We start from the raw sequence: 20671 nt of genomic DNA, 5'->3' as shown, positions 1-20671 counted from the left end.
AATTCTTTTGCTAGTTAGTGTGCTTTGCGGCAATCTCTGACATTCGCCGTGGCTAGCAGCTTGTTGCCGAAAAAGTTAGTATTTTTCTCAAACACCCTATATTTATAGAAATGTTAGGAAGTATTCCGAGGAGCACAGGCTGTATCTTACATCGTGACCCAGGCACAGAGTCACGAGTCAACCGTTCACCAGACCTGATCAACGTCATATCACCACTCCAGAGACGTGTCCTTCGTGTCTTCCCACGTTGGACTTTTGCTGCTGTAAAACTGGGAGTACCATCTGCGGAAAGCAACGATGAACCGGTCCTCCGGCACAAGAACGGGCTTTTTGTGGTACTTTTTCTTGTTCCAAACTATGATGTCTCGATCGAGCTGTTCAAAAAAACAAAAAACAAGTCAAGGTGTGTGAATTTGTATCATTGCTTTATGCAGAAGCTTCAGTCTTATCAACGGAAATATATTTTCTCCTATACATATTTTTTACAGCAATGTGAATCGCCCCTGTATCACGACAGCTGGGCTGAACGTTTCTGTTGGTTGTGATCATGTGACAGCAAATAAAATTTATTTTATTATATTTTATTCATTTTTATTTTATTTGAGCTGTTGCACGTTTGGTTTTTCGGAGCATCCTGTTCACCAATAACTCGACTAAATATAAAATAACGGTTTCGACACGGCCTTCGCAGATCACATCAGCAAGGATCTTTGGTCGTAATGACCAAGGTCAGGTATACATATTTTAGCTAGGTTTATAGCTATGTCGTGTCTTTAATTGTATATATTTCAAATGTCTATAAAACTCCGTGCTTCAAATACATTATTTTAAAATGCGTACTCCAATTACTTACGGTATGTATATTGTTGCTACGTTTAGACTTATTTCGTGTCTTTAACTGTTTATATTTGAAATGTTTAGACAACTTCGCAAATCAAACATATTCGTTACAAATGCGCATTCCAATTACTTGCGCTATGTATATTTGTTATGCGTTTATACTTATTTCGTGACTTTAACTGTATATATTTGAGACGTCTAGGTAACTTCGCGATTCAAATGCCTTTCATTTATTTGCACATACTGCTAACATCTTTTTAGAGGTTCTTGCAGGAGTGGTTAAAAAGTTATTTACACAAGAAGTTGTCAAAAAACAGAAAGACGTGCAAATTCTCGGTAGAAATATACGCTAAAGTGTAACAATAACCCTTTCCCCAAGCAACTTTCCAAACCATTTAGAAATAAATCAGCTGATGGCAAATTTACATATGCTTCAGAAAGTCTATTCCATCCCTGGATGTGGTACGTGGAAAAAACTAAACTTTAAAAGAGTTACTTTGACACAGAAAGTGAACAAAAGCCCTATTATGAATACCTTTCGTGGCGCGAAATAGTGGAGGAGTTAAATTATATATAGTGTCTATGTTTAAGTCATCGTCTAACATACGGTATAAAATTTTAGTCTCGCTCTTCGACGCCTTGTCGATAAAAAATCAAGTTGAGCGATTTCGTAAAGTGGGGCAAAATATTCGTTCATTTTGCATTAGTTGTATATGTAATCCGAATCTCTGCACCTTCTTACGTTTGTCAGTTTGTAGCTCTATACAAACCCGAAACTTGGGAAGCATATTCTAGGACAGGTTTTACACGAGTCTGATATGCAGTGAGCTTTACATCCGAAGGACAGTGCTTCGAATTACGCTTCATGTACCAAAGTTTCCAGTAAGATTTGCGAACAACATAGTCAACGTGTACGTTCCATCTTAAACCAGCCGAAAAAAAAACACCCTAGGTATTTTTGCATTGCGATGCTTTGCAGAGATTTATCATTAACTTACTGACAGAAAACAAGTGGCTAAACGTTTCTAGAGAAGGTCATTGTTACAATCTCTATCTGGCTGCTAGCGCTACCAGATTTCATAGCGGTAGTCGTCGGTTACCTCGATTGCCATCACGAGACATTAAAACACTTCTTCTTCAGTTCCTGAAGCGAAAGGAACGACGGCGTCATGTTTCTGCTTAGCCGGCCACGTCCTGCCGGCCGTGCGGTCTATCCCCGCTTGTAACAATTGGCGACGAGGGAAAAAGACTTCGTTCAAGTTCTTCGAACGTCGCAAGTTCGCGACGTGCAAGTTCGCGAGCACCAGGCATTCTTCAAGCTTCTCAGCTCGCCATGCCCACGTTCGGCAGAATTGAACCTTTTGAGGGAGAAAGTGGGGAGTGGCCGTCATACGTCGAACGTCTTGAAGCTTTTTTTTCTGCGAACGACGTTGACGATACCAAGAAGAAGGACATTTTCTTCAGCTGTTGCGGCGCGAAGACCTACTCCCGACTGCGAGACCTGGTGAAGCCCGCCAAACCACAAGATAAGTCTTTAGACGAGGTTCTTGACGTTCTCGGGAGTCACTACTGCCCCAAGCCTTCTGCTGTCGTTCAACGGTTTCGTTTCAATTCGCGTGTTCGCGCGGAAGGGGAGACCGTAAGCAAGTTTGTTGCAGCATTGAAGAGCCTGTCGGAGCACTGCAATTTTGGAACAGAACTAGGGAACATGCTGAGAGACCGCATAGTCTGCGGAATAAGCAGCGTTACAATTCAGACCAGACTTCTGGAGCAGCCGGACCTCACGTTCGAGGATGCCGTGAAGACCGCCTTGGCCATGGAAGCAGCGAAGAAGGACGCCGGAGAGATTTGCCAGGCAAGCTCGAGCACCAATGCGTTCACGACTCACCGCGTCACGACACCGGCGGGAGACGTCACCTGCTACCGCTGCGGAGATGGACACCTTGCGTCCAGCTGCAAGCATGTGAATACTACGTGCAACTACTGCCGGAAGCGGGGACACCTGTCGAAGGTGTTTAATTCAAAACAGAAGGACGCTCCGTCGTCCAAGAACAAACCTGCGAAGCATCGTTCTTCAGGGCCAGGACGCAAGTCCCGTCTTCCTCATACACTTCCAATGAATGTCCTGGATGACAACACTGAAGATAGCGGGGTGACATCGTCCGAGGTTTTTGACATGTGGCCGGTTGACAACTCCGTGCCGTCACCGCCTTTCACCGTCACTGTCAACGTCTGCGGCAAGCCACTGTGCATGGAGATGGATACGGGAGCGACTGTCTCCGTCATGTCAAAAAAACGGTTTCAGGAGTTACTTCCAGCCGTACCTGTCAAGCCATCTATGGTGCTGTTGCGAAGTTATTCCGGGGAACTGACTCCGGTCCAAGGAAAAATTGATGCAAGAGTACAGTTCCAAGACAAGGAGGCGGTTTTACCTCTCTTCCTTACTGGAGATGGTTCCCCTACACTGCTTGGACGCAATTGGATTCGAGAACTGGGAATCAATTTCTCGGAGGTGGAGGCAACCGTTCATTCTCTTTCTGATGTGAAAACTCTGGTTCACGAGTTTTCGGAAGTCTTCGAGGAAAGCCTTGGTACCTTCAAGGGCAGGGAAGCCACTATTCATGTTCCACAAGATGCTCCTACGAAGTTCTTCAAGCCACGTCCGCTACCTTTTGCCTTGAAGGATGGCGTTACACAAGAGCTCCAGCGCCTACAAAGAGAGGGTGTAATTGTACCAGTAAAGACTTCAACCTGGGCTGCGCCCATTGTTCCTGTGGCCAAGAAGGATGGCCGTGTGAGGATTTGCGGTGACTTCAAAGTTACCGTAAATCCAGTGGCAACATTGGAGAAGTACCCCATTCCAAGGATCGAAGACCTGTGGGCCACGCTTTCCGGGGGCGAGAAGTTCACAAAGTTAGATTTGAGAGATGCCTACCAGCAAGTAGTTCTCGAGCAAGACTCCAGGAAGTATGTGACCATTTCGACACACATGGGTTTGTTTCAGTACACCCGTCTTCCATTCGGGGTTTCGTCGGCTCCAGCTATCTTCCAGCGGGAGATGGAGAACTTGTTCCGAGGACTGCCACACGTTGCTGTGTACTTTGATGACATTCTTGTCACTGGCACGTCCGACTCAGATCACCTTCACAATCTTCGTTATGTTCTCGTTCGCCTTCGGGACGTTGGACTCAGGCTGAGATCCGACAAGTGCCTCTTCTTCTTGCCTCAGGTAGAATACCTTGGGCATATCATCAGCAAGGAAGGACTGTCGCCAGGTCTCGGCAAGGTGGCAGCTGTCCTACATGCCCCGGCACCACGAAATGTCAAGGAACTTCAAAGTTTTTTAGGCTTAATCAACTTCTTCCGACGATTCCTTCCTAACCTGTCTGGACGTCTTCGTCCACTGCACTTGCTTCTCACTGACGGGAAGAAGTGGGAGTGGGGAAAAGACCAAGAGGAAGCTTTCACGTCAAGCAAGCACCTCTTCACCTTAGCTCCGGTTCTCGCTCATTTCAACCCAGAGAAGCCTGTGTGTCTCAGTTCCGATGCCTCACCGTACGGGATTGGCGCCGTCTTGGCACACCGGGAAGCCGATGGTCAAGAACGACCCATCGCCTTCGCATCCAGAAGCTTGTCCCGAGCCGAACAAAACTACAGCCAGCTCGACAAAGAGGCATTAGCTTTGGTGTACGGTGTTGAGCAGTTCCACCAGTACCTGTGGGGAAACCCGTTCCAAGCCTTCACAGACCACAAGCCTCTACTTGGATTGCTGAGTCCTGACAAGCCGATTCCAGTCCACGCTTCGCCTCGACTCATTAGGTGGGCTCTCAAGCTTTCTGCTTACAAGTACCAACTTCTCTACAAACCGGGGAAAGACTTGGGACACGCGGACGCACTCAGTAGACTGCCAGTGACGACAAACAGTGTTTCAGAACCTGTGCCAGCTGAAATCTTTATGCTCGAAGAGGCTTACCCCAGTCTTCTGTCACCTGCTGTAGTGGCTCAAGCAACGAAGAATGACCCGTTTCTGGGTAACGCTATGCTTGCTGTCCTGAGAGGAGAGGGCATTACATTGGGACCAGAAGGGAACCCATTCAGCGCAAGGAGTACTGAGCTAAGCCTTCATGACGGATGTTTGCTCTGGGGAGCACGAGTGGTAGTCCCACAAGTGTTGCAAGATCGAGTCCTGAAGCTTCTTCATGCAGGCCATCCCGGCATTGAGAAAAGCAAAATGGTCGCCAGAAGCCACGTCTGGTGGCCGGGTATTGACAATGATATTGCCAAAAACGTGAAGAGCTGCACAGTTTGCCAAGCTCATCAACGGGCTCCACAGCCGGTTCAGCAGACACCCTGGCTTTTTCCACAAAAGCCCTGGTCAAGGCTTCACATTGACTTTGGAGGCCCATCCATGGGGCGAACCTTCCTAGTCATTGTGGATGCATTCTCAAAGTGGGTAGAAGTTTTCCCCGTGCCATCCACCTCGACAGAAGCTACTATCACAGCTTTGCGAGTAGCATTTGCCCAGCATGGACTGCCAGATCTGATAGTATCAGATAATGGTCCTGCCTTCGCAAGTGAACAATACTTGGAATTCTTGACACGCAACGGTATACGCCGCATGCTTGTACCACCCTATCATCCAGCTTCAAATGGTGCAGCGGAGCGTGTTGTTCAAACTGTCAAGAACAAACTTAAGAAGAGGGCATCTGGGTGTTTCCAGACTCAGATATCTAGACTTCTGTTCCACTACAGGACCACTCCGCATGAGGTCACCGGCAGAGCGCCGTGCGAGCTACTGACCGGGAGACGTTTTAAAACACCGTTAGATGTCCTCCGGCCAAGCCTCCAGTCGTCAGTACTACTCAAACAGCTAAAGCAGAAGCTGTACATGGATAAAGGGTGCCGGCAAGGTCCGTCATGTGGCACTGAAGAGGAAGTCTTCGCAAGGAATTTCCGTCAAGGTGCGACATGGCTGCCTGCTCGTGTGATAGGCGCCACCAGTAACTCATCAGCACAAGTCCGCCTCAGCGACGGTACAGTGTGGCATCGTCATGGTGACCACCTGCGGCCCAGACAGACGGAAACAACTGCAGCAGTCACCGAGCCACTTCAGCCCGAGACTGCCGCAGATCAGCAAGAACTACAAACAGAAGACACCATCCAAACTGCTGATCCAGTTACGGTTCCACATGATTCCGTTGCTATGGTACCAGTTGGCACAGTTGCCGATGTTGGCAAACCCATGGACACCAGTAGCACTGTCCTCGCCACAACCAGCAGCGCACCGCATCTGCGACGTAGCGCAAGGGCTAGAAGACCCGTGCAGCGCTACTCTCCTTAGTTCTTTTTACGCTTGCAATGTTCTAAGGGGGGAGAGTTGTTACAATCTCTATCTGGCTGCTAGCGCTACCAGATTTCATAGCGGTAGTCGTCGGTTACCTCGATTGCCATCACGAGACATTAAAACACTTCTTCTTCAGTTCCTGAAGCGAAAGGAACGACGGCGTCATGTTTCTGCTTAGCCAGCCACGTCCTGCCGGCCGTGCGGTCTATCCCCGCTTGTAACAGTCATCTGAACATTAAATGAAAATGCCTACTCGAGTTACTTATGCTATATATACCTATCTATAGGGTAAGCACTTTACATTTACAGGTAAACAGAATATTACGAAAATCAATCCCATGTATCCAAAAGCGTACTCCATTACTTCCGACATATTGTAGTGTTTTGTAGGCAATTTATATAGAAAAGAAAACATAACATTACATGTGTTAGTGCTGTCGCAAAAGAAAACAACTGTCCCCAAGCTCGCGCCATCATCCGCGTGGCGCACTGTTCTATTTGCTGAGCAGGCGTACCCGCCAGACGTGTATGAAACGCTCCCTTTTAAACTCTCACTGGTCCCCGTTTCCCATGTCGAGGCTCTAACATATCAGAAGTGGGATGGACCACGCCTGATCCAGCGGCCACGACCAAGCGCAAGTCGACTTCTGTGGCCACGAATCGTCACAGCAGCGGCACCGACCAGCACCTGGACATGGACGAGGAAGGGCGTCGGCGGAGCGAGCGGGACCGAATACGACAGACTGCGGCGGTGGGCCCTCCCCAACTTCCAGCAACCGTTGCGACTGGAACTGGGAGCACGAGCCTTGGCGGTAGCGACGACGCAACCACGAGCCAAGATGGCGCGTCAAGTCATTGTCGGCTTAGACGGACCCGTCATTTGACGTACCGAAAGCGTTGCGTGACTAAAAAGATTATTACTATTATTATTATTATTATTAGTTGTTATTATTACTATTATTATCATTATTGTTTGTTATTATTATTATTATTATTATTATTGTTGTTTGCGAGATTCTCCTCTTTATCCTCCATGCAACACCTCTGCATTATAGGAGACCTTAATGTAGACGTATCGAAGGCAACGACACCAATCGTATGTGACTACTTAAATATTTTATCGAACTTTGGTCTGGAATGCGTTATTGACGCCCCCACTCGAAAAGAATTTGTAGGAACAAACCTCGTCTCTACTTGTATTGACCACATTTGCATATGGGCAACAAGTGATCATGTTGACAGCGCTGTAATTCTTGAAAAGTTGGCGGACCACTACTTTGTGGCCTGTCGGATAACACACACTTTGACCTCTGAACCTCAGTCTAACATTATCAGAGAGGTGCAGATTATTGACATTCTCTCTTTCGACAAAGCTGTTGCCTCTTATGACTGGGATGGCTTTTTGGGCTCCGCTCGTGGCGTTGATTTGTATGCAGAATTTGTTCAGGTGTTTAACTCGTTCACTGAAACTGCCATACGAATTGTTACCTTAAAAATGCGCAGACCTCATCACGAATGGTTGACTTACAATATCCTAAAGAAAATTAAAGAAAAAGACGTTTTGTGGAGCCGATATCGGATGTCTTCTAATGATGCAAATTTGCAAATTGAATTTCGGCAGGTCAGAAATTGCGTCTACGCTGTCATTCGTTCTGCGAAGCGACGATATTTTACATCAAAGTTTGAAGAATACAAGCTTATATCGACCAAAACATGGTCACTGATAATCCAATTTCGAAGTACTGGGGTTAAACCATCTGTTGACCAAACTCTTGAAAATAATTTTGGTGCAGTCACCTCGTCATTAGCAGATGAATTTAATGCCTTCTTTGGTAAATATACTGGTGTGACTCGAGCCGCTGTTAACAAACAATGTACTCTGGCTGATACATCCTTTGCGTCAGCTTTTCTTCCTCCGTTAACTGATGCCGAGCTTTACTCTTTTTTGTTTAGTTTCAAAGCCAACAAGTGATAGTATTCGCACAAATGATGTTCAACAGAATTTCGCTAAGATTAAGAAGGTTCTCCTAGTTATGTTGAATGACTTCATTACGATCGGTAAGATACCTGATGGTCTTAAGGTTGCCATTGTACGACCACTCTACAAAGGGGGTTCGCGAACAAAAATTGAAAATTATCGTCCTACTTTGATTTTACCAATCTTAGGGAAAATGCTTGAAAAACTCCTTCTTCAGTCTATGAACGCTTTATAGATAAACATGACATTATTTCACCCACCCAATATGGTTTCGTAGCTGGGAGAGGCACCCAACCGGCTCTTGACGATTTCTGAAATTACCTCTACTCAACGTTTGATAATAATATCTTCGCTTGTGCGCGCTTCCTAGATGTATCCAAGACCTTCCACACTGTCAGTGATCGATTACTTCTAAAAAAATTACAACGCTTAGGTTTTCGGGGTCCGTTTTATTATTTACTAGAAAGTTTTCTAACTAATCGTTCTCAATTTGTCTTAAAGGGAGAATGAAGGCAATTTCGGATATTTTTTTGGCGATTGAACTGGGTTCCCGGCACGCCTCAGGCCACGTTGCCCAAATTTCAGCCAAAACCGGCGCATGTGTGCCGCGCAAATCAATTAAACAGTCACGGTAAAAATCGTACCGGGATCGATCGAGGCGACGCCCCGAGCGTTGCGGGAGAAACCAGCAAAAGTGGAGGTCACGTGACCCTGCGGGGCCTGGAAGCGTGACGTCACAAGGGACGTGTCAGCGATTGGTCGATACGAGACACCTGTCCTCGGTCACGCTTTGGTTCGTGGTTTTTATGAACACTGTTCTAATTCCACTTGAATAACCATGAAAACTATAAATCGAACCGAAAATGATAACTAAACCGTAAATAAAACACCATATTTATTTTTCTCTTTGCTACACTCCACGCGAAACGGGCAACGAGAAACTATGGGCAAACAAAATATATAAAATAAAGAACACAGCGCGGAGCACGCGGGAGTTTTTTGGTTCTGGTTTCAGATGTCGGTGACGTGTTTACTTTAGGAACACGGCACTCGAGGGATTCTGCAAAGCGGTAGTCATGCCAAATTTGTGCGCTGTTGAAGGATGTTCAAACGGTCGACTGAAGACCCATGATCGTTCGGGCGACGCTAGTTTTCACCTACTCCCAAGCGATGAAGCATTGCGAAGTCTGGTTGAACAGCGTTGTCTTGCGTAGAGGTCTCGGCGATAGCGTCAGAATTTGTTCGCTACATTTTCGGTCAGGAGACTTTGAACAGAACCTTCAGGTTAGTCGGAGTCTGGGCGTAGGTGTGAGGCGAATTACTCTGGGTCGGCGGCAATTCTGGGGCGTCCTCGTAAAGAGGAATTGAAGGGTTCCGTGTCCTTAGGAGCATCTCTCGTTCTGTTGGTGTCAGCTCACTGAACGGGAGCCCGAATTCGCTCGCGAGAGCGGCATTGCCGTCCATGTTGGTCCGACGAAACGACCGCGCCACCGCGCTGCTATAACCCACCGCGGTAACCAGAGTCTCGACGCCCTAAATGCTACCCGTACCGACAATTCACATGTGACGTCACTCCTACGTCACCTCCGTTTTCGGAGGCACAAAAACGAGAAACGCAGATAGTTCAGTTTCGGTTTCTTCAGTTCTTTCGTAAGTACAGAAATACGCGTCACAAATCTCTATAAAAAATTGGGCAGTATGCCAGGTTCCCAACAAGTCTAAAAACACCATTTAAAAAAATTTAATACAATCGCCTTCATTGTCCCTTTAACTGGGAAATTCAGAAGCTCTCTCCTTTCTTTAAAAGCGGAGGTACCTCAAGGATTTGTTCTTTCACCTTTACTCTTTAATATCTTTGTCAATGATACGTCTCACGCTATCAATGGCTGCAAGATCATCAATATGCTGATGGCACCCTCCTTACTTAGCGTCATGTTAATGTCACTTTTACGGTCAACACTCTCCAGACGAATGCCATCCATCGAATGTACTGGTTTGCGGATAACCTCCTTGACATCAACAACTCCAAAACAAAGCTTGTTTGCTTCCGCAACTCGCTTAAAATACACCAAGCTACTCTCAGGTTTATTCTCCACTCCTCATGCTGCCATCCGTGTAACTGTGACCCGATCAAATCTGTCAACAACGTGAAATATTTGGGTGTTCATTTTGATTTCGACCTGAAATGGAACACTCATATGTCCTACTTATGCGATAAACTACAAACAGGGCACATACATCTATGAAGCGGTTCTAGCACTGTTTAATTTCATGAATTTGAAAGAAAAACGGCATACCTGGCTAGTGTTTTCGTCTTCGTAATTGAGGAATGTTCTAAGCTATCAAGTACGTACCAATTATTTGTGACATTTGCTGTTACATCAAATGCAGCGAGAAAATTCACTCACTTTTTCCAACAGAAACGCATTACCGCAAGTCAACCTTCAACTTGTTTCTGTCTGCTTCAATTTGCATTAACACACAACCGCCAGTTGAACCTCTACTGCACATTAAAACAACTCTATGGTCATTACCAGTGTTGCTACTCTGGAAGCTAACGCAGCCATATACAGAAACCCTGGTCGTCACCGTTTAACGCATCAAAATATGAATATATAAAAAAATATAATCAGGCCACTAAAAAAATTACATTAACTTAAGGAAACTAATTCGACGAACCTCCATCGAAGTGAATAAAACAGAAAAACATGCTCTTCCGAATTCTTTTTTTTTTTTCGATGTGCCGTTTTTGTTTGTTTGTTCTTCTAATTTAGAATTAAAACTTACCATGTTACGGTGTCCCATGTAAATCGCTTTTCGCACGACCCAAGGTAGTCTAGGCTCGCTGAACGTTAGATGGACCACTTTGACCTCTAGAGGACCCACGGGCGTCAAGGACATAGTGGTGATGAGGCTGCCCCACCTGGTCTCGCCATGGAACACGAAGAACGCTGGTCCAACCAACTTGAAGAGTCCTCTGACCGTCAAACTATCGAAGTTTCGACCAAAAATGGACACGCGAATGGGAGCTTTAGTACGAGCCACGGTGCCCTCGGCAGACCACGAAATGTCGTATTTGTGCGAGAGCAGGCGTCCTTTCCACGAATATCCGGTGTTGCTGGCGTACTCTTCGCCGGAAACTAAGCCCGATGCTTTGTGGAGCTTCTCGAAGTGACCGACATCTGCTCCGTTTTCGCAGATGTCCTGTATGTGGCCGTACACGACCCTCTCAAATCTTGCCGTCTGTTTCCACCGGCCGCTGCTGATCTCCGGCTCATCTTCCAGTTCCCACGACGGTGCTTCGCCGTCAGCGTGATACCAGATGAAGAGAAAGCCCAACGATTCCCGGCAAAGCCAGGTCTTGGCCTTCACGAAGTCCGGTGCTGTGTTACAAGAGAGTGACCTAATTACAAGTGTATCAGAAAGTATGTTTGTGGGTATAGTGCTTTATTGAAGAGACGATGTGCCCGCAAACGCATTGTTCATTTTATGTCTTTTTATAATTAAAGTTTACCAGCTCGTTTCTCATGCCTCTGTTATTTATATACACAATCAGGGCCTATAAAAATATATACATAATCCAGCAATATTCGATGAATGTGCTTTTATCCATGCGCACTAATAAAACGCCGAGCTTTTTTTTTTCTGGTGAGCTCATGTCCGGTGAGCTAAGGTTCATTGAGTATGCATTCAGTTATTTGTGTTTTTTAGAATTCAATACATAGGAATTTAATAAAAATAACAAGAATATAAGCATTTTTGTATATCCTCAATCTTCCAAAAAGTATTAGAGTACTAAACTTGTTGGGTGTCATGTTCTCTATGATGGGCAATTTTTCATTGATGGATGTTGCATTCTCTCTAGTAATGTCAACTGCAAGAAGGCAACCTGGTTTTGTTCACCTAAAACATTTTTTTTTCTTATTTAACGAAGAAAAACTGGATGCGAAAAACGTACCCGGTAGTCCTTAGGGTAGTATTTCATGGTCAGTTAGAAATAATTCGCCATACAATGATTACTTGCAACTTGTATTCAACGTGTCACAAGACATTATTCGTTGTTTAACAGTCTCGTTAGATTAAACGCAACGAAGACTAGAATGTTATGTTTAATATTGCACTGTAGCACCAAATATTTAATCTGGAACGGTGCTTGCCTCGATTGCCATCCAATCCAAGTGCCTTATATTGCTCGATAATTGATCTATAAATGTATTGCTGCAAGCATTACTTACTTCTGCTTGCGTAAGGCACATGCGTGCAAGCCCCGTCGTTTCCCCTGAACCTCCAGCCGTGGAAGGGGCATTCGATGCAATCTTCCACTACTCGTCCCATGATCCCCAAGTGTGCACCCAGGTGGGGACAGTATGCGTCCATCACGTGTGCCGCGCCGTCTTGGGTTCGAAAGACAACTAGCTCCATACCTGAAAAAGAGTGGACGCATTGCTTGGCGCGAGGCTGATAACCACTGGCTTACGCCTACAACGACCGTATGAAGTTGACTTGATATATTAAAAAAGAACTATACGGATAAGTCTATAAAACATAACCAGCTCAAAAATCAAATCAGGACAAGACGAATCTTAAACATAAATAATGCTTGCCCCGTCCTTTTTATGTCCTTGTTTGTCGTTAGCACTATTTATGTTTAAAATGAGGTTGTCTCTAGCACACAGTTGTTAAGGGGGTAAAATTTTGACCAGTAGCCCTAGACTTGAAGGTAAACGTTCGGCAGCCCTCTGCCTAATTAGGAATGGAAATTAGGCGAAAAGTTGGAGTCTAATCACAAGTTTAATCAAAAGTAACCCGACGTTCCGAGACCAATTCGGTCCCTTGTTCACGGGTGGGTGACGGAAAGAACGCGCGTCGCTTAAAGTATACTGAACCGAAATTTCGAGCTCACTAAACAAGGCCGGGCGGATAGGTGGGAAGCTGCAAAACCAAAAAATATCACTCATACGGCGATATATCTAACGGATCGCCGTATTTTTTTGGAAAAGAAATGCGCGATTGAACCCGGCCGACGAGGCCGACGAGACAAGGCACGTCACGATTCCCATTCTCTTTCCTGCTTGCTACGTCCCGTCAAGCTGATGAACCGAAGCGAGGAGGAGAGAAGCGAGGCCGTTTCTCCTCATTCTCAAATTATCCCGGAGGACAGTTACGTCAAAAAACTCGCTTGGTCGCCCCCTTCTTTTCCAAAAGTACGGCCATCCGTTTGAGATATCGATGTACGAGTGATGTTTTGGGGTTCGTAGCGTCCCGTTCAACACTTCTGCAGCCTTACTTTGCGAAATCCAAATTTTGGTTCAGTATCCCTTTAAATGCACCCACTGATGTAGCCCTAGAGAGATGTCTCGTTAATATGGCTCTTTATTCTTGCACCGAATACTCGTCCATGATGTGAGTTGTCCAGAATAACGAAACAAAAATGCTTCTTTGTTACCAGTTCGTCCATAAAATTTTGTCTACATAGCAAGGTGTCTGTAAGGGGTCCGTGTTAACGAGAAATCACTGTGTTTTCAAAACTCGTATCAGACGTTGTCAGCAAATTTCATTATTTAACCACATATTCTTTTTTAAAGAATAAACCACTTTCGATATGCCAGCGTTATCTGAAGTGATACTTTTCAAACTTTCAAACGCCTTTGTTTTAGTTTAACTTTTTGCCAACCTATATTGCTATAGGAAAGCTATTATTTCATTATAACGTAATGTGTGGAGCCAGTTTTGGGAGCACCCATACTGAATTGTTGTAGGGAATGAGACTGCGAGATTACGTTCCACATTATCACGTTGCTTTCTTATTTTCTTATGAAACATTTTAATTTATTCAGGAAGCTCAACAAGAATAATATTGTCATAATTTTATTTTACATAAAAATTGCATAACTTCTAGTTTTTTCTTTTCTTTTTTCTTTTTCTTTTCACAGCCGCGCCAAATAGGTGATGTACCATATAGGTTCCATGAAATATATGGACATTGTCATTACAGATTTCAGACGGTAGCTTTCCTCAGCTTTTATTTTATGTATGTTGATGTATCTTCGAAGGGTTCGTTTATAAGCAGGAAGCACTGCATGGCATCCGGTTTCACAGCACAAATATGCCTTCGAAAACTCAAACAACTACCGCTAGCAGTTAGGTTTTTGCCTTTTGGGGTAATGTAACTCCTTAAGAATTGAAATCATAATGCCGAAAGCCAATTTGCTTGTACCCGAATACCTCCAATTTCGGAAGTATTCTCCAAATATGAATAGCTTGGTTTAACTCTGGAAATAAAACACGACCAGTCCAGCTCAGCTTCTATCCTGGAGCCTTCATTGGCGATCATAGAGTGGCACTTAAACAGATGTCCTCTAGCAGAGCACACATTCGTGTAGAGCATAGTAAATCCTCAAGCAAGAAAAAATTAGACTAACAAACACAAGTTGTTTTTTTTAGGTTATCTGTTCCCTTTCTCCTTGCTCCAGTGTTTTCTATATTAGTCTTAAACGAGTTCACCTGCACTTTTGATTCAGTTCATATGTAAATCAACAAGTCGAAAAAGAACTCATGATACGACATGCCTAAATTAGCAATGACAGCTGCATCCAGGATTAATCATAGCCGATATTTCGAAATAATAATTGAGCTCTTCGGTCCCGTGGGTGGAGACGAAATATATATCAAAATCCAGAAGAAACTCCTCTGCGCCCTTTCTTGTTAATTGTGTAATAGCGCACTGGCTTCAGCTATAACATAATGTGAGAGCTAAAGCCAGTGTAAAAAAATACTAAACCAAGGCCATTTAGTGTGTGTCACGAGTACCTGTCACAAACGCGGTCAAACCGAGTTGAGCTCGCTGATTTTTTTCTGGCTAATTTTTAGGCCCGGTTTATTGAAACAGGGAGAAGTATGCCGCGCAGATAGCCCGTAGAAAGTGTCATAGCAAGCATATGTGAAATCCTTCGCGTCAATCGTTTCCCCAGTATACAAGAGAAAACATAAGCGTTTTTATAAAAGGCCGACCGGCCGCCGGCCTCAGGATCTGTTTAGAACAGTTTACTGTGAAAAGTGTGTTACGATTGGTTTTTATCGACATTCGCGTAGCTTGACGCTTGACAACTGAGATAATACATGTAACTAGGTTGTAAGATCATTTGTTTACCTGATGCTCTTGCAGTCGTAATTAGGTATGCCTTTAATATACGCATATAAGGTGTTTGTTACCCTACCCACAATTGTGTATGTCGATATTCATCCTATATCCCGACAGCGTGACGGTATACTATCTTAGAAATGCTAATATCAGCAAGTTCTAAGAAGGTAGGTTAAAGCATTCCGCGTGGTTATCATCGACTGCAGGAAGGGGCATGTGAATACAATTGACTTAACAAGTGTTTTGACTTTACGTACCTATTACGTGCATGGCCCTCACTTGGTTTACACCCAGTAATGACGATTCGAGAACGGGAATCCAGCCGTTTGGAAAAACAGGAGGCATATCCGTCGTCACATATCGGCGACGCTTCGAAACATTCTGCATGGAAGTATTACAACGCCTCGAACACAAACCCGATACTTTCATTACTAAAACACTACAAATGGTGGTTTAGAAAGAAACAGGTGCCACTTGAGCGGCTGGTATCTATTGTTCGCCGCTAAATTACGCATTGCACTTAGGGCAGAGCCGTATATAGAGAGTTTACTCAATGGAAGGAGCGGGCGCAGTGTCAGGTCGTGCACGAAACGCAGATAAAAGGTATGACGTGCTCTTTTGGCCAACCAGAAGCCGAAAAAAATCCCCTAGCGGTGGCTACGAGAAACAGTTTTAACAAGTGCGTCAGTGTTAAATGGAGTAACTCTTCATGGTTGAAAATATGTTATGTTTCGATTATGATCATGCAAAATATGTAAGAACCGAATGTGCCGCTTGAACTCTCTTTTGCTCTGTTGGAGTCTGACCCCTTGGACGGCATTCTTCCGGCACTCGGCGCCTGGTGCACGGATCACGTCGATCATACCCCTGGAACTCGATTTTGCATGACTTCGATCGAAAAACCACGTGCACGGTATTATCAGTCACCGAGAGTTACTCTGACGAACTTTTTAATTTTGTTCCTCGCGACCACAACGAGGGTATTATTCGTGGTCTCTTACTGGCCACATTCGAATCTGTGAAGACGCCCTGGAACACGCCCAGCCCGCTCTCGGCCAATGGTGCCTCTTCATTTGCCTCCTATACTTCCCAATGAATGACCAAACTCTCTCAATGTACGGCTCTGACTTTGGTCGGGTGCACAATAAAGAAACACCAGATAGTCTGGCTTCAACGTTGTATAAAGTTTAGCCAGAATTTTAGTAATATAAGTTTCTCTAAAAATGAGCTACCAAAGTCCAGAATATTGTTCAAGCTATCATATTTTTGTTTCAAACTGGCCGATACTTGAAAAACCGAAGAAGGCGAATTTCTCAGGGACATTTCTTTTGAATAAAACCAAGAATACTTTTACACAGGGTATTTAGCCCATGACTAAGAATTTTTCGTAAAAAAAATAAACAAAAAACATTTTTCAAATAACGCTACTGTTTGCAGCGGACGTCAGGTATAGATGTTAATATATTGATTAGCACGTTTCTTACCTAAAATTGATCAATTAATTCTTTAAAAATACTTGCACTTTATGAAACGTTTTAATTAGAGGGTTGTTGGCCATCAACCCAATATGGAAGATCAGTTGTTAGAAATTAAGAAACTGAAATATCATTTGTGCTATTTGATTGCATAGTTAGCCCATGGCAAACAACACTGACAGCTTAGCGCCAAGGGATATATCAGAGCGTGGCTCACCTTTTCTACGACCACGTAACCCTTAAGTAAAGGACAGTGCCAGATATGCTCTCCATTACTCTCTACCCGTGTCCGCCATGTTCATCGCTTCCGGATGGAACTTCGCGCTGCTCGTTTCCATCTAGTTCCGGTATTTCAGTCCGGTCAAGGCCTACAATTTCATGAGAACAGCGCGGTGCACAATTTAGCTGTCTGAATTTAAACAACTGTGGTGGCATAGGTTGACGACAGGCAACACATCTTTAATTTGAATATGACAGCTAAGGTGCATATTTAAGGTGCTAATTAGTGAATTTCTGCCAATTCATTTGTTAATGATCAGTTTGAGCTTGTTCCCTGACGTCCGCGGCGGTTACTAAGGTTATCTAGAAGGAGTATTACGTTTCAGTATTTTTTGTATCACTCTCAGCCGTCAGTGCGCCACTCCGTACAGCATAAAGACAACTCATTTATATATGAAGACCTTGATTGTTTTCCTTGTGCAATTACACAGACATGCTGGTGAATGACAAAACAAATAGAGGGATTTCGACCTTAGCGGCATCTTAGGGGTATTTCTTTTTTTACGAGAAGCGAGTTTACAATCAAGCCCAGCATTAAGTCTTTACATTCACAGAAACAACTAATACAGATGTAATGGACCACGCACGAAAGAAGAATCATAACCTTGCTGACTCCACCACCGCCTTTTATACTCGGCAATTTAAAGACAAACATTTGCAGATCCGCAGACTCCGCAACTACAAAGATTACACCTACTTTGCTTTGTCCTCGACAATATATTACGCAATGCATAATATACTAAATTTTCCCAAACAAATCTCCAAGTAAGAAAAGAACAAAAAATTGATAGACCAGATTATTCCATAAACTACCGCGACTTACGCGGACATCCTTGCAGTGACTGCCCTTAAAAAAGGCTATTCGCCTTACTTCATCGTTGCAAACTTTTCCCACACTTTTTATGCTCTCCAAAAAGGAAGGGTTTTTAATGCGACAGATCCTATTTTACGACTGAAAAGGGTGTATTAGTCCGAAGTAAGGGTGCTGAAAGGGTGTAGTTATGGACCTTAGTTTTTAAAACAGCGTTTTACAGTCTTCAATGCGTAACTTCTCACGGCGTAGTTTCAATTATGGGTCGAACGTCCGCTGTGTATTTATAAGACTGGCATCGCTTAACCTCACTGTTCATATGTCCGTTTATTACGTTTACCGGAAGGCTTGAAATTTCATAATCGTTTGTCTGCATTCATTCACGGCAACTGGCAGTACTGCAAAGGCAACTATAAATTGAGAAAAGTATCGAAAACGTATATTTAAAGCACACTTGACTTCTTTTTTATTATTGTTAAAAACACCTCGAAACAGCGCCACGCAGTCCTTTTCTGTAAACATCTCCGAAAATAATGATGGCCAAGATGTTTGATCGGGCTTTAATACCTGCAAAAAAAATAATTCTTTTTTTTTTTTTTTTTTTTTTTGGGGGGGGGGGGGGGAAGGAGTTGTAGTCACTGACAGGTGAAGAAAACAAAAAGCAGGGCATGGCATATCTTGAGCATCGAATCCGGAACTCCGGAGCAATTGCGAATGCACAATTGGCCAATAAGAAAGTCAGAGGACAAATCACGCGTTTAGAAGCATTAACATAATAAGACACACCCTGCGTTTCTTAAGGTGTCTGTGAGTATAAGCCACTTAAGGCGCGCAGGTTGAGTTCTCGCCAAAAAAAAAGAACACTTTAGGACCCTTTCAAGCTTCAGCGACCTTACCTGACAAATCCTTCTGGACGAATCACGCTTCAAGAAAAGCCACGTGATAACGCAGACAACACCTGCACAAACTGCACTGGCCAACGGCGGAAGGTTCGAAAGCGCTTGAATGGTCTCCATGAAAACTTGGACTCAAAGACGCAGTGGTTGTCTCCACCGCAAACGCAGCAGTCGCAGACACTGACCACTTCTCTGCCTCCGGCGGGATTCAAGGTAAACGTGGCATTCTTGCCACGTTTACCTTGAGCGTTTACCAAGCCAACAACGAGGAGAAAAAGAGGAGAAGAAAAAAGTGGGCAACAACGACGTAAAATTAAAAAAAGAAATGTGGTTCAAGGTTAATATTCCATAATAGATGCAGAAAAAAAATATCAAGATGCATGGCGGTACCGGTTTTGACAAGGTTGTAAGCATCGATGAGGGCTCCGCGGCTGGCCGCTACGCTATATAGTACCAGAGTGACTTGACTGGTAGAAAACTGTTGGCGTAAACACCTCCCGTGGCGGTCGGCGAACTCGAAATACAGGCGTACTTTACGACGTGAGGTTCGGAACGCGCGTTCTCTGCCGAGAGAATCAGAACGAGCGTTTCGGGCCGGGAGAACGCGATGCTTTCTCGCCCGCATGTTAAGGGGCACGATAGAACGACAACTTCAGACCGCGTCTCGCGGAATGAATGACGCGGTAACCCAGTCGGCGATATCCACACCGGGGTCAGGTGTCTGACTCACCTTTCGAGTTTTAGATATAGTTTGCTTGCATCCGAACCCGCCTGACCTTTGGCCGTGAGATATACGCAAGTCGGAGGGCCTCACGCGGGAATGTAAGCAATGGCCCCATGGTGAGAAAGTGGGCCGATTAGTTGGGGCCTTTCGGTGAGTGGGACACGCCTGTCTGACGACGAGTCGAGGATTCGACGGTACACTAAAAGGGGATGGGCCAACGAGCTATTTTTAGTGGAAACGCAGAAGCTGGTTTCAGTTGAGTTCGGGGACGGGAGTTTTGGATTCACCCTGGCGAACATGTTTTCTTAAGTCCGGCAACGTTCGATAAATCTGACTTGAGGTCTAGCTTATTCCGTTCAAAGATCACCCCGGGCGGGGTGGTCTCACCACTTCAACTGTGCTGGAAGGCATCACCATGTAAGAAAACAGACCTCATCAGCTGCCACTGCCACAGTGGGCTCGCTTCCAAGGAACACCACCGGGTATACCGCCCACTCAAAAAACCCCGACGGATAACTGACCGTAAAGCACGCCATCACCACTGCCCACGCACGCATGCTTTGAGCATTATTGCTTCTACAATTGAACAGAGCCCGCAATTCATCGGGGAACTCTACAACTTCCTCGCCCAATTCGCGCTCCTAGCGCCGTCCCCTAACGACACTAACCTCAATCAGGTAACAGACAGAAAGAACAACCGTCGCGCGGTGACAATAGACAAAGCAGTGAAATAGCTCACTCTTAGTCAAGAGACACAACGGCAAGAAACACCTAAAGTGCCCAGAGACGCCACCGCAAGAATAAGAACAGGTGCCACCCCGAGAATTCGAACGAGTGCAGACCGGAGAGATTATTCTAAACCTGGCGCGCGTGCAACTGATGCTGTCGGCGGCGATGGAGGCCGGCTATACTGTGTGGCCGCTTCCGTTGTCAGGAAGGAAACGCCGACGATGCTTCGAGACATCGGGCTTCTGCAAACAAGTGGAGCTCGTGCAGCTGGGGCAACCACCAACGCAGACCGTCGTTTTGCCATCGGTAGGCAAAAAAGAAGTTGGCGCCTACACTAGAAAAGATACTAAAAAAGATGAAAGACGTTTGCAAATCTCTGTAATGCGAAACTAGAGTGCAGCTCTCGAGGAGGAGGAGGAGAGGGTACAGAGAAGAGAGTATGCCTTGCCTTCTC

General features: G+C 44.9%; 1 protein-coding gene across 1 annotated transcript; it reads right to left on the bottom strand.

Moving 5' to 3' along the window:
- Window positions 1–209: 209 nt before the first annotated feature.
- LOC8053647 (cholesterol 7-desaturase nvd) lies at window positions 210–12539 on the bottom strand. The gene is made up of 3 exons (XM_029990434.2): window positions 12398–12539; window positions 10950–11545; window positions 210–374 (listed from the first exon to the last, which is right to left on the bottom strand). Exons 1-3 carry the CDS (start codon window positions 12537–12539, stop codon window positions 210–212), a joined length of 903 nt encoding a protein of 300 aa, XP_029846294.2.
- Between the last annotated feature and the right edge of the window lie 8132 nt (window positions 12540–20671).

Source organism: Ixodes scapularis, unplaced genomic scaffold (assembly GCF_016920785.2).
Source record: "Ixodes scapularis isolate PalLabHiFi unplaced genomic scaffold, ASM1692078v2 PGA_scaffold3__209_contigs__length_174095766, whole genome shotgun sequence".
NCBI classification, from domain to species: Eukaryota; Metazoa; Arthropoda; class Arachnida; order Ixodida; family Ixodidae; genus Ixodes; species Ixodes scapularis.
The sequence above is the reverse complement of the archived record's forward strand: the minus strand, read 5'-3'. Positions and strand labels throughout refer to the sequence as shown.